The sequence below is a fragment of the Nuphar pumila genome, chromosome 13 (assembly GCF_984573655.1).
Source record: "Nuphar pumila chromosome 13, dmNupPumi1.hap1.1, whole genome shotgun sequence".
NCBI classification, from domain to species: domain Eukaryota; kingdom Viridiplantae; phylum Streptophyta; class Magnoliopsida; order Nymphaeales; family Nymphaeaceae; genus Nuphar; species Nuphar pumila.
In genome coordinates, this window is record NC_143261.1 from 75,702,062 (window position 1) to 75,716,820 (window position 14,759).

At 40.0% G+C, this 14,759-nt stretch overlaps 1 protein-coding gene across 4 annotated transcripts in view; it reads right to left on the reverse strand.

Annotated features, from left to right (window-relative positions):
• The window catches only part of LOC149818751 (MUS308 and mammalian DNA polymerase-like protein), a 117,362-nt gene extending 103,040 nt beyond the window's left edge, over positions 1-14,322 (reverse strand). For all 4 annotated transcript variants that reach the window (XR_016427135.1, XM_089984582.1, XM_089984581.1 and 1 more), the window contains exons 1-5: positions 14,184-14,322; positions 11,840-12,180; positions 10,623-11,128; positions 10,142-10,406; positions 9,070-10,074 (exon numbers count right to left, since the gene is read on the reverse strand). Coding sequence is in view for 3 of the 4 variants with exons in the window: in XM_089984582.1 (XP_089840708.1) it covers positions 9,070-10,074; positions 10,142-10,406; positions 10,623-11,128; positions 11,840-11,875 (1,812 nt within the window). In the remaining variant the exon portion in view is untranslated. The remainder of the gene's footprint in view (positions 1-9,069; positions 10,075-10,141; positions 10,407-10,622; positions 11,129-11,839; positions 12,181-14,183) is intronic.
• Between the last annotated feature and the right edge of the window lie 437 nt (positions 14,323-14,759).

The window sequence follows — 14,759 nt, forward strand, 5'->3', positions numbered from 1 at the left end:
TTTACAAACTGGTTCTAGGCAAGACAGGTCTTCAAAAGATCGAGGTAAAGCTAAATTCATTTTACCTTGCTATGAATATAAATATATATTTTTTAATTACATAAAATAAGTATTTAATACATGATTTTTTATTGCAGAAAAAAGAAAAGCAAAATAAGTGACCGAGGGTGTGAAGGAAAAAAGTGCAGATGATGAAGAGTCACAGAATGAAGATGAAGGAGAACCTATTTATATGGATTCCTCAGATGATGACATTGAAGACTTAGATATTGATGATGACGAGACACAAGAAGAGCCTAGGCCCTAATTCATATCATAGACTTATGACCATTTATATGTTTTTTAGGTCTTTCAATTGCAATTGTGAATGTTAACACTCTCATTTTGAAGAGTTTTGGGCAAATATATTAACATTTGGTTGTTAACGCTAACATGCATTTTCTAATTATGACATTGTATTGTTAATGCTAAGATGCATTTCGTTGTTAATGTTAATTTTTTATTTAATGAATACCCATGTTTTATTTTTTAGATACTTACATAGATCAAGTTGTTGCATTAATGTTACTTTTACATGTTAATCTCATATTTTTTTAGTATTTATTTGAGATTTTTTATTTCTTGTTGGTTGTTGCTTCATCAATAAAGATTTTTTTATTTATTTATAATTTTAGATCTTTTTTATAGTTTTTTTTAAGTTTTAAAAAAAAAATTGAGGCTTATGCTTTACGCCTCGCCTTAGATTTTGGTGGAGTGCCTCGCTACGCCTCAACGCTTTTCACAACACTGGTGTCTGGCTTTCACTTAGTTTTCATTAAAAATATTGTTTTAAAAATCGTTTTCCAAAACTCACACCATGAATCAGAAATTTAAGAAGTGAAGGTGGTCAGAGCTACCGACATGATATCCTCATCATGTTCAGTTCTCTTCTCACTACTCATATAGCACTGGATGCAGAGGTACCTCCAACCATTCTCATATTTTTCTGACTCAACACTAAGCAGGTTTTCTTCATATGCCCCACTCCTTGCAATTGTGGCATCGTACTCCACTCATGTCACTCTTGGGTGGACCAAAGTTGACACCACTATACCCTCCTGCATGCTTGTAATAGCGATAACTGTATCTTTAGATGAATATATCCCAAGAAACTTCATCTTAGTCTCATCTGATGAGATCTACAAAAGTCTGAATAACAGACAGCAAAAAGGTTCTATAAAGTATAGCACTTCTCACACCATCAAATTCAGGAAGAAGTGCCATAAGAAACTCCATCAAACTGACTTTATACCGATCATACTTATATAGGCATGTTGGACGGTGCTTGCACTTGTCATACTTCATACACTTTTCACATTTGTGACGCTCCATTAGAGCAAAGGCATCCCACACTTGTATTTAAGAGTAGCAATGTTGTTAAAATTGATTCACCAAGTGGATCAGTTTCTTTAAAAAACCTAAGAATTGAATCCTTTGTGAATTGACAACTTTTTACCATAAGATGGCATGTGTCATTAAACAATAAAAAATATTAATCAATTTTTTAAACCTCTTAAAAATGATGAAAAAATGCCTTCCTCTCTCTCAGCAGACCATATGCTCCTTCCTGATGTGTAGATGGCTCTAATGCCATGTACAAATTCAAAAATAGATGACACAATGGAAGAAGAAGCTAAGGGAATGAGAGGAAGAATAGAAGCTTGATTAAAGAAGTAAAGGTTAGTTTACAACATATATAGGGGTTGACACCCTTTCAAACCCTACTCTAACCAATCTGGACCAAAATGGTCCTCTAGCTTTGACTCCAACAACTCTCAATGATCAATTACAAAACTACCCCTAAATGCACATAATAATGCATGAAATGGGTATTACTCATCACAATGATACATAGTAATATATTCTTTAACACCATGAACAGATGCTTATATTACAGCCAGCTAAATAAGATTATGTTTTGAAAGACGTTAATGTTTCATCGTTATCTCAAAATAGAAAGTACATATTTAGATCATAAGTATGAATAAAATCCACCTTTAGTATGAACACGACAGTGAATGTTATGCCTAATCAACTCAGAGAAGGACCAGAAATTCCCACAAGTTAAGCCCATGGATCTAAATATCAGTCAATTTTATGAAAGACTTTTGGTACTGGGGTCCTAAATTGAATGAAAACATGTTACTCTATGATTTTTCACAACAATAATCCATGAATATACTTAATTAATGGGATGAATAACAACAGTATAGTATACAGTGTATACTAATCCTACGATTTAAGGGGCAAACCAGGTAGAATCATAGAATATATTGTCTTAATGTATAATTTGCAAATAAGCAGTAGTTATTTATGACTTTTCTGCTTTTAGTTTTTCTGATGTTTTTTTTTATAGTCAACCACCTCAGTTTGAGGAAGTTTCCCTTACAAGTGGCCCCACATTTCACCTTTAATGTGCTTGATAGGATATAGTAATCCCTCTTGATAGCTCTTGTTCCTTGCTAACCATAGTTTCCAGACCACTATGTGAAAAAACACATCCTAGAAAGTCTTTAGTTTTTTTCTCTGAAAAGGAAGAAATTTATTAGATCAGAGATAGAGTACAGAATGAAAGAAATCATGATTACTTCTTTCCTTCCATAGCACCCACCATGCAGGAGATAGCCAGCATATCCAGATGTATATCCAGCAGGCATTCCCTTTACAAATTTGCTGGCCGCAATAGGAGATTAATGCTAGAGAGCATACCCACATGAACCTTCAGGTTAGGCCAGGACAGGTTAATCTTCAGAAAAAAAAATCACATCCCAAAAAAAGGTGCATCAGATTCCTAGTCTTAAGTAAAGAATGCTTCAGCTGGCCCCAAGGTAACCTTTCTTCATTAGATTGGCAGTTGGCTTGAGTGTTCACTTTAGCCAATGAAACAAGCCACGAAACAGTTCAGCCTTGCAGAACAACCTGACCTCCAGATTGCATTTTTCAACAAATTTTCATACCAGGTTAAAATAATAACTTATAAAAAGAGACCATTCTGAAAGTACTTTTTCTGCCACTGTACCAGCAAACACCATCTGAACTGTTCACCTTTGATCTATCCCTCTTAATAGCTACATCAAGTCAAACAAATTTGCCATCTAATTCCCATTTGTCTAAACAGCACATATCTGCCTGTTTCTCGCTGCCAGTATTTTCTCAACAAGAAAAGGATATTAGCTTGCTAAACTGTCCCACAGACATTTGTTTGACCAAAATTTGAGACTTGCCATCAGCTTGGTGTGGTTTAATGTGGTACTTGAAATTCTTTTGAGTGCCCAGCAGTCTAACCACATTCTAAAACCATGCTTCCATCTGCTTTTTACCTCTCATCTCCATGGACCATCTAGCATTTTATATATCTTTTTTATTAGCCAGATCCAAATTTGATCCTTAACACAGACGGGCCACCAATATTTGGCCAAAAGGACCTTATTCACCAACCTCAGTCACCAAATACCTAGACCACTAAGTTTAGTTGGTAAGTCATGGTATTCCAATTAACAAGATTGTTTTTACACCTGTTGTCAGTGGAATGAACGGCTTCAACACCTTTGAGATTCTTTTCTGCATTCCACGAGGTATTTTGTAAAGTGACAAGAAGAAACAAAGGATACAAGCCAGCACGTGTTTGATCAGCACTATTTACCCAGCCAGGATAGATGCTTGGACTTCCAAGATGCCTCTTAAATAGCAGCATGCTACGGCATTCAATTGGGAGGTTATTCAACTTACAGTGAGATATAATTTCAGCAAATACTTGCACTTAGCAGTCCGCTTTAAAAAACAGTGATTCACATTTAGCCCCATCCCATGATAGAGGGACTCAATAAGAGCCAAACTATGTACATTCCGGTTATAGATGCAATACCAAATACTAAGGTGTCAACAGAGGACTGGATAACGGAGAGACATATTCCATGTATTGTGACTGGGGGAGGTAAAGTCAAGTTCAGTTGCCTTCCTGAATAGCATTGTCAGGGCCTTTACCTACAATAATAATAAGGATGATAAAGGATATCTTTGACAAAGACCTTGTTGTAGAGAAAAATAATCTGCAGATCTGCCATTGATATTCAGCAACCAATGGAATGGAGATAAGCTAAAAGGTCCAATTATTTCATTTGACTCCAGAACTCATGCATTGCATATTATCTAGAAGAAATTCCCTGACTTCATGAGATCAACTGTATAATTGGTGATATTGAATACATAAAACCACTGTCATTCTTAATTTGTTAGTATAAATTGATGGTAATCATGTTAACATCTGCACAGATGATTGCAGGTGTCAACAACTCGCATACATACATGCATTATGCAACATCCAGTGTTATTAAAAGTGCGCCTCAAGGCGCAAAAAGCGTGCCTCGCCTCAAGGCGAGGGCCTTTGTGCCTTGAGGCGCAGGTATAAAGCGCAAATGCCCCAAGGCGTGCGCCTCATACGCCTTGAGGCGCACGCCTCGGGGCGAGGCGCGCCTCAAGGTGAGGCGTAAACGCCTCAGATTTTTTGTCAAATGAGGGTCAAAGCCCTCATTTGACCAAAAATTAGGTTTTAAATAACAGGGGCCCCCGACCCGAATGTTATATTTTCTGAGAAACACGCAGTTGGGGGCTTGTTGTTTTCTGAAAAACAGAGAGCCGAGGAGACGACTTAGGAGGAGATGAGTTCGGGGGGCCAAAAATTTGTTTGGGTGTATTAGGGTTTGTTGTCGGAGACAAAGGAGGAAATGAGTTCGTTCATTTGAAACACGTAGTTCGTTCATTTGAAACACGTAGTTCGTACATTTTGGGTAAGTGATGCAGAGCATCTAGAGACAGAAGCGGATTTGGATCTCAATCCAAATATCCAGACCCGTTCCGGACATCGCTACCCAAGGCGATCCACACGCTTGCAGGACATTCGTGGTCCTAGTGGATCTCCCAGTTAGTTGATGCTCATCGTGATCCTTTTATTGCTTTGATTCCATTACGGAATCATATTTTTTGGATTTTACTTTATCAATAGTTATTTCATGTAAATTTTTTTTATTTTTTTTAGGAGCCAGATTCTACGGATCCGGATAGTTCTGGTACCCTGTAGGATCTTTTTGTGGTACTAGAGGGTGTATGGGGTCCAAGGGTAGTTTTTATTTTTTCGCAAATTCGCTTCTCTCTTGGTGTTGGTGCAGGATCCAATTCACAACCTATTTGGATCTGAATCTTGATCCGTCTTCATGGGGGGGGTCCTAGGTGGCACCACTTTAGTGTGATCCATCTTGAATAGGGATGGCAGTGGGGCGGGGCGGGGCGGGGGACAAGGTTTCCACCCCCGCCCCGCCTCAAAATTTTATCCTCCACCCCCGCCCCGCCTCCGCGGCGGGGATGGATTTTATCCTCCACCCCCGCCTTCATCCCCGTTTCATGTCCTCCACCCCCGCCCCGTCCCCGTCCCCGTCCCCGCCCCGTCCCCGTCCCCGCCCCGCCCCCGCCCCGTCCCCGTCCCGACCCCGCCCCCGTCCCCGACCCCGACCCCGCGGGATGAGCGTGCTCGTCACCGGCGCCGCTGGCTTTGTCGGCACCCACGTCTCGCTCGCCCTCCGGAAGCGCGGTGACGGTGTCGTCGGCCTCGACAACTTCAACGACTACTACGACCCCTCGCTCAAGAAGGCCCGCCGTCGAATCCTCGGCGACCACGGCGTCTTCGTCATCGCCGGCGACATCAACGACGCCCGGCTCCTGGCCAAGCTCTTCGACCTCGTCGCCTTCACCCACGTGATGCACCTCGCCGCCCAGGCCGGAGTCCGGTACGCTATCGAGAACCCGGCGTCCTACGTGCACAGTAACGTCGCCCGGCTCCAGGGTTAGGAAATTAGGGAAGGGAGTTAGGGTTAGTAAACAGTTCATCTGAGTTGGGGGCGGGGATGGGGCGGGGCCGGGACGGGGATGGGCCGGGGGCGGGGCGGGGATGGGCCGGGGCGGGGCGGGGATGGGCCGGGGCGGGGCCGGGGCGGGGATGGGGCGGGGCGGGGCGGGGCGGGGGAACGTGCCAGTCCATCCCCGCCTCCACCCCCGGACGGGGATGGATTTTAACCTTCATCCCCGCCTCCATCCCCGTTTCATACCCTTCATCCCCGGTCCAAACGGGGCGAGGCGGGGCGGGGCCCCGCTTTCCCCCGGTCCACTGCCATCCCTAATCTTGAACCTCATTTGAATTCATGTTGACCAGCCCAAAGTCAAAAATGGACTGTTGGTGGAGTTATTAGCATTTGACAAAATCTAGGCTTGCACACTCGTTTTTGGTGCAAAGCTTGGGAAGGCCAAGGTCTCTTTATTGTGGCTCTTCCCAAGCAACCTAAGCCCTTAACTAGGGAGGTAGACCAAGGGGTAAGGGGCCTTGTTCAATTTCGAAATTGGTAGTGTGGCTGGTTCTAGAGTGAGAAAAATCAAGTTTTTTGTGTGGTTGGTGCTAAAAAGAAAGCTATCTTGGTGTGAAAGAAAAAACCGAACTTCGTTTTTGTGTGGAAGGTGCTCTTGTGAAGAGGTTCTATTCGTGGTGGTTGTTCTAAGTTTGATCGTGGTGGTTGGTAATCTATCCCTATTGTTCGTGGTTCATCTTGTGGCATCGGTTGCTTCCCAACGACGACCATTATCGATTTCAGCCCGGATATCAACATTGGTTCTTCGTTCTTGTCCTTTACTACCTTGATTCGCATTTGCTTGCGATTGTTCATGTTTTATTGTTGCTAAGTTGTATTGAATCCTTAAAGAGTTGCAAATACATGCTTAGAGTAGTTTTATATTAAAATTTGTCTTCTTTGGTCTTAAGTTCTTTCGGATTATTGTTGTGTGTGAATGAACTCGGTCACTACCAAAAAGACCAAAACGCTGTTACGAGATAACAGAGGAGTCTCTGATAAAACACCTGTATCAGACTCAATACTGAACGGATTTTCGTGTTCTTTAGCTTCCTGGAAAGCTAAAACAATTTTATACAACTTTGTAGTTGAAAGGTTTCTGAGATTCGTCCGTTTGAACCTCTGAAATTGTCTGTCAAGTTGTCGGACTGACAGAAGTCCCCTGTTACATTTCTGCTACAGAACCAACTTAATAGTATTCGGTATTTTTTTATTATCTGGAGATTCCCTGAATGAAATTTCGATTTTTTTTATTCTGTGGAAAGTTATAATCTAGACCTACAACTTTCATGTTTTTGGTTTTGATTGAATCGTTGCTTAGTTGCCTCAAAAATATTGATCTTTTCTGCTACTGTCGAATCTTTGAATTTTATTTTCTGAAACAATAACTCATATCATTCCGAAATTCAAAAATTCGTAGAGGACTGTAGAAAATTCTAAAAATTGAAATCTTTAGTGTTCTGGAAAGGTCTAAATCTGACCTTCATTTCGTCAGTTGTGAGTTTGTCCAAACTCCAACATTTGAAGGGTCAAAATTCTCTTCAAACAGTCTACCCCTGAATTTTGATAATTTGTATTGGACTTGTTTAGCAGTCCCGGTGTCGAGTCCGTGGAGCGGTCGTTCTTGCTCCAAATTTAGTATTTTTGGATTCGTTGGAAAGCTGTGTGAATCACGCACAACTTTCATTTGGATCTCCTTTGTCGAAATAGAGCGCACAGATCCCGAAAATCAGTTTTCCAGAGTTCTGTCTGGACTCTATATCATTTCAGCTTCCGTCTGCGTTTGGATCTTGGATCGTGGATCGGTGTGTACCGAGTCCACCGTAGCATTGCATCAGTAAGTTTCACTTTTCCCCATTCTTGTTATCAGTTTGTATTTTCTGTTTTTTCTTCGACTTATCTTTCCATCTTTTGGACAAAGCATTGGTTCACAAAATAGGTTTTTCATCTTTGATTTGCAAAGGATGAATGGACTGCAGTCCTCTGTCCAAAATCTCCCATATAGATTGTAATCTGCTGGTCATCTTTTTAGGTTTCTTTAAGGTGTGGGATAAATGCCCAACTTCTTTTGAGTGTTGATGATGAGATTTTGTTACTGCAGCTTTGAGAATCCTCTTTAGGTTCTTAACATTAATTATTTTTTGTTTGATTTATTCTTGTTTATTAGCTTAAATTACTTAAATTGGGATTTTATTTTGATTTACTACGGCGAGACCGTTTTGTCAAGGGTGCTTCTCATAACAAAAAAAAAACTTAGTGGGTCCACTGGCTGGTCATCATCCTAAATCAATTCTTAATGGTTTGTATCTCTTTTAGTAGTCAGTTGAGCACGTTATAGTGGTGACAAAAAAAAAGATTTAAAAGTTGCCAGTCATTGAATTGATATGGCAAGCCATGCACAACTTGCTACATTCGGTTGAGGAAGAAAAAAAAAATCAAAAGATATGTTGAATCCATTGAATTGATTAGTTGTTAATGCTAACATGCATTTTCTAATTATGTCCATATGATGTTGTTAATGCTAATATGCATTTCGTTGTTAATTTTTTATTGAATGAATGCGCATATTTTATTTCTTAGATACTTATGTAGATCAAGTTATTGCATTAATGTTACTTTTACATGTTAATCTAATATTTTTTTAGTATTTATTTGAGATTTGTTATTTCTTGTTGGTTGTTGTTTCATCAATAAAGCAGTTTTTATTTATTTATAATTTTAGATATTTTTATAATCTTTTTAAGTTTAAAAAAAATTTGAGGCTTACGCTTTACGCTTCGCCTCAGATTTTGGTGGAGCGCCTCATCAAACATATATTCAATTATTCATATATTTTCAGTTTTCATTAGCTTTTCTGCTTTATCATTAAAGTCAAAACATTTATCAAAATCCATTGTGAAAATGTCAAAGATGAAAAAAAGAATCATTGGAATTTTAACAACCTGCCCTAAGAAAAGAAAAAGGGCCTGGCCATGACATTTTCATGGCCTGGCTGAGGAAAAAATCTTAAACCTGGTTTTGGTACCATCTTATTGTTTGGCTATGCACACACTCAAACACTCATGCACGCGCAAAGAGACATTCTTTTATGACAAATCTTCATTTAGAAAAAATGCATGCTATGACAGTGGGAACTTACTTGCCAAGGATAAAGCTTTAATATCCCCTTCCTTAAGTATGCGCCGCATACTTCTGAAGGAAGCCATGTGCTTACATTTAGACTGTCAGCTAGAAGCATTCCACTTGAAGGACTGCTGCCGATGTGACAGTTCTCAAATGACATAAGACCACCATTGATTTCTTTTTTTGCTAATTCAACTGAATATCGAGCAGGAACTTTTCCAGACTTGGTTTCAGCGTCTTCAGAAGGTGCAGTTTCCATGCCCTCAATAGAGGTATTGCCAGCATTTTTCCTGACATCTGGATCAGAAGCAGTTTCATCTTCAAGATGCACAAAAGACTTGTGATTACTCACAAAGTTACACCCCAGCTTTACTTGAGAGCTCTCAGCAACAGAATCAGGGTCATGCAAAGATTTACTCACAAGAATCTTATTTGTTCTCAGAATAGCATTATTTGGAGTATCATCAGAAACATATGGCAAAAGTTTTGTATCCAAATCATTTTCATCATTTGAGAAATCAAAATGCCTCACAGGCAAGGGGGATTTTTCTTCAAGAGAACCTTCTGAAATATCAATCATTCCCAGGATGGTATTTTCTTGGGCATGCTTCACTGACCACTTAGTGGAAGCAGATTTGTTATGCCTAACACTATTATCATTTTTCAGCAAATGCTTGTCATAGCACGCATCATTGGAGCAGTCTAATTTTTCCAAGTCATGTTGTTCCTTAGTTATCTTAGATCCTTCAGGAACACAACCAATAAGACCGTCATTCGGAGCCAACATGTTATCTGCCAACTGTATGGCTTCACTCCAGAACTCTGCTCCAGGAGAAAACATAGTGCTACTACAGGCCCGCCCAGGAGTTTCATGGATATAGGCAATATCTGTCAACAAACTGCACATGGGATTGGAATCTATTTCATTGGTCGGCTTCGGCTTTCTATTACATTTTCTCAGACTTCCAAAATTTATGGTACTCACAATGCCCTGTCCATAATTTTTGTTAAAGCTACTTCCCTACAGAAAATTGTAAAAGTATATCAGTTTCCAAAACCAAGCAAGAGTGAATAAACGAGAAGGCTACCTGGGGCTCTTCAGAACTAGGGCATCGTTTCACAGGCTCCTGACTTGACTGAGAAGGTGCACCTTTTCCAAGTTCAGTATCTACTTCATAAGTGCAATCATTTTCACATTCAGTTTTGCATGAATTCTTCTCTGTAATGCATTGCTTTTTCTTATATATGCTACTGTTAACATTTAGCAGTGAAGGGCTACCATTCCTTTTGGACCCTGATATTGCCTCTGCTGTGAGAGAATGTTGAGCGGGTTGTTTTACCGTTGGAATACCACTGTGACAAATATCCAATAGCCAATGAAAGGCAACAACATACACAAGTAACTTTTAGGCAGAAACATAAACCACCATAAAATGCACAATGCAAACACAAGAGAACATACATGAGAGCATAAATGCACATTAACACAGGTCATGCATACCCATGCAGATTAGCATGATAAGAAATTCATTCATTTTTGGAAGTGATAAAAGAAAGATAAAAACAAACCTGCAATATATTGACAAAAAACTTGTTGCAAACTGTGCAAGCTCTGAGTCCATCCTGCTAATTGCAGCAGTCACACCTTCACACCTGGTACCACAGACTTCTGGAGCCCTCATGTTGGATGAACACTCAATCAGTGAAGCATCTTTTCCAGCAATAATTCCTTCAGGCACTACATGAGAGAAAACTCCATTTTGGACCTCTTTGGTGTCCACAGCTTCTGAAGTATGATCCCTGACCAAATTATCAAGGGACAAGTTTGACTTCTTTGAAGAGCCCAATTCTTCATTCAGTTCCAATGTCAGATTCCTCTTAACAGGATCCAGGGGTTGAGCAGCATCCGGCACTGGTTGTTTTAGTGGAGCCCTTTCGACTTGTGAAGTCACCAGGTAATTGTCTAGAGTACACTTAGAGTTTGGCGATCCTGCTAACTGATTGTCTATACTTTTACCGCTTTTCTCAAACTTAGCAGAGGGTGATTGAGGTTTCTTTTTCCTAGCAGCAAAAAACTATATAGTGGCAACAAAATAAATGTATTTAGCAACAGGTTATGTGTAAGCTATACAGTATGTAATCATGGAAAATATTTGTTCTGTATCTAAAACCCTGTGTAAAAATCAAATTCATCACAAAGAAAGGGCTGGTAAATGAACAAATTTGCTTGTGACGAAGCTCATTACCAGCTCATCATGCCACATAAAAAATAGCTCAGTTAGCCAAACAGGTGGCTTAGTTTGGATTGTATAGGCTCATTATACAGTCTATATAGTATATCAGTAAAAATATAATAACAGTCATGGAGGAAGATTCCAAAGAAGTTGGGAGGCTAATGGCCATCTGCATCAAAAGTTCAAAATATGTAGAAACAAATTATGCTTATTATAAAATAGGGCAGCTTAGACTAGACTCAAGCTCATGGTGAGCCGAGAACGAGCTACAAGCTTGAGCTTGTGGAAATACAATGTCTAAAGAAGCCAAACCCAAACACGTGAAACTCGACTTGTTCAGCTCATTTTCCAGACTACTTCTAACCACCTCTGGAGATATCGTTCTCACGTGCTATAAACATTGGCAATACATGTTTTATTCTGTATGAGGTTATCTTTTAGATGGAAACTTAATAAGTTTCTCTTGAATTTGATCCCTGACAATAAATTTAACAAGCATGCAACAGTCTACTTCACAGCATTTGGAATGAGAAGAGTGAAAATAGAGAATACCTGACTAATACGCATTTGAGGAGGATCTTGATCCATCCCAGATTCTCAATCACAGAAAATTCTCCCATAGAATTTAATAAGCCCACCTTCCCTCATGCCCCAGCTCCACAGGGCATAAGAACGGTCTTATCAGATCTGAACTGGCAGTACAATTTGGAGCAACAGCAAACATTAAAAGGGTTGCACTTTCTCTTCATTGCCAACTTGAAAGACAGTTACTGCTTCGCTTTCAACATGTACATGCCTCAGCTTGCACAAGACCCGACTCATGCACTTCTTTCAAAGGCACAAATTATGCCTTTCCATATCCCAAATTAAAACCAACTTTGTGGCATGCATTTCTGTAATAAAGTACCATCCAGATTTCAATGGAATGCTAAAATAGCAGAGGTGATATACTGAACTAAGTTCATCACATCCATTCAGTTGAAAATGTTAGCTAATAGAAAGTAGGAAAAACTTTTTAAAAGGATTAACACAGTAAATAGCACAAAAGAATAACAAGATGTTGATGTTATAAAAACCTTCACAAAGGAAACTCGGAAAGGAAGGGAAAAGAGAGGCAGCCAAAAGGAGATTGTCCAAGAGATGCTACAGTCTATTCCATTAGAGGTTCTAATATATCCTGGGTATACATATTAAACTATTAGTGCCCAAGGCAAACTGCAGAATCCCTTTTTTGAGAGAAAATGAATCTTTATTAATTCATTAGACAAAATGATGACAGCTCGCCTGTGATACAGAGTTAAGGTAGAAAATAAGAACCTAGTCTGGGAAACCAATCCAAGTTGCACTACTACAATAAAGGATGTCCCTCTAGGCTGAATCCCTTGATGCACCAAAATAATTGCGGACTGTGCATCAGTGAAGGTGCAAGCATTTCTTTAACGCCAAACATGCCACCATGCAGAAAAGAGCCAACATTTTCCAGATTTTCAACCATTTTGCAACACTTCACGGCTTAGATGGGCCAAACATAAGATCTCAAAGACCAGATTCAGGCCTTACACTCGACACAATTTCAGAACAGACCAATTTGAACAGCAATTGGAAGAAAGAACAAAATAACAGAATATGCGGGATTTAGTCTCTTCCCCACAACCACATATAATGCATCTATTAGCAAATTGGAAAACAAAACCTCTTTAGCTGATCCATGGTAAGTTGAAGAATTTTAAGTATCATATGTAACAAACATTAGACATGACATTCAACAAATACAATTATCATACACAAGCAACAGCAAAGGATTCAGATTTCGGATTTTCAGTTCTCACTGCTCTGGGTGGTAATTCTAATCCCAATAATTTGAAGGGGCTCAAAAACACCCAACAAATTTCCCCCATTTCCCTCCTGTCCTATTCCTCAGCATGTTTTTCTTAAATCCCACTAAAAGAACATCAACAATATCTTTTTGCTGACTTTTCAGATCAAACGACCTTGGTGATGACTACAAGATCGCTACACCTTGCATATTCGATCATCCCTTGCCCTTCCCTATTTTTGCTATTGGATTTGCGGTGTCTCCTTGGGTATATAGAAGCTAACATATTTGATGGGAATCATCCTTAAAAAGCGAAGGCACTGAAGATAATGGAGAAGAGCGTGGGTTTTGGGAACCTTTGATGTAGAATGGCATCTGTTGTGTCAACGAGAGGCCCAGACACTTGAACTCTCCAACTTAAAATCTTTGAATTGAGATTTCTTGTTAAGCGAAAATACTCCCTCTCCCAAAGTATCCAAAAAGCAACCTTAGTGTCTCTTTTTTTAGGGTTTTGTTCCATTGACCACAAGCTGGAGCAAAACCCTAAAAAAATCTAAATTGCTTTAATCACCACCATATTCTACTATATTCATGTATAATGCAAAAAACATTATGTTAAATCGATAATTCTTGGTCATTCGATAACGCGAGGTGGAACATGATTTACACGAAACATGTTCCAACCATTCGACCACAAAATAAAAAAGGAAACACGCGAGTAAACCCAATGAAGTTGCGACTCTGAATGCATGAGAAACGAAAACTTAGACGCTACAAACTGACGTATGCTACACAAACAACAGAATAAAAGTACATTTTTAAAGGCATAGAAGAAGGAACCGATAGCGATGCCGACCCAACAAAACAAAGGACGACGAACAAATGGATAAAACCTACAAGGCAGACTGAGGATATCGGGGAGGAATCTGAGAAATTCGGATGTGCGACAAACAAATAGAAAAAAATAATGTCGGAGACAAACGCATTGCTCATATGTATCTTCAAATTGTGCGAAGCCTATGTGAAAATTATTGTCAGAAATTATCCCAAATCAAAGAAAACTTTTTTTTTCTCACACACTTCGGAGTAAAAGACGCGGATGAGAATTATTGAGGCCGCGGTCCCAGCCAAGACCACCCCGACCTCATCTTCTTCTCCCTTTCAAACGAAAACCTGACAGCAAAATTTCCGCCGTTTCTTCTGTTTCCTTCAGATTTGATCTTTCTTTCCTACCCTTGCCCTTTCCCAAGCATCGACGAGAGTCTCTTTCTGTCTCTAAGTTGGGGACGTTTTGGAGGGAACAGACGGGATATCTGAAATCAGGGGTCGACATCGGGTCGACCCGGCTTGGCCCGATTAGGGCCCAACCAGCCCGGCACCACTTAGTCATAATTGGACTCGGGTTGAACTCGAGCCCAGCTATTTAGGTCTAACCCAGTTAATCACGTCGGGCCTGTCGGGCTCATTTATTTTGCAAACTGGTTTATCTCAGGCCCCCTTTATGTTATTGGGCCGGGTAATGACCGAGTTTATTCGGGCCCTAGCTGCTAAATTCAGCCCGAGCCTAACTCATAATGCGGTGGGAACCTGATAGACCATCTAGTGTCAGGCTCAATGTCCACCCTCCTAGTTAAAGGTCCACCGTGCTCGCATATA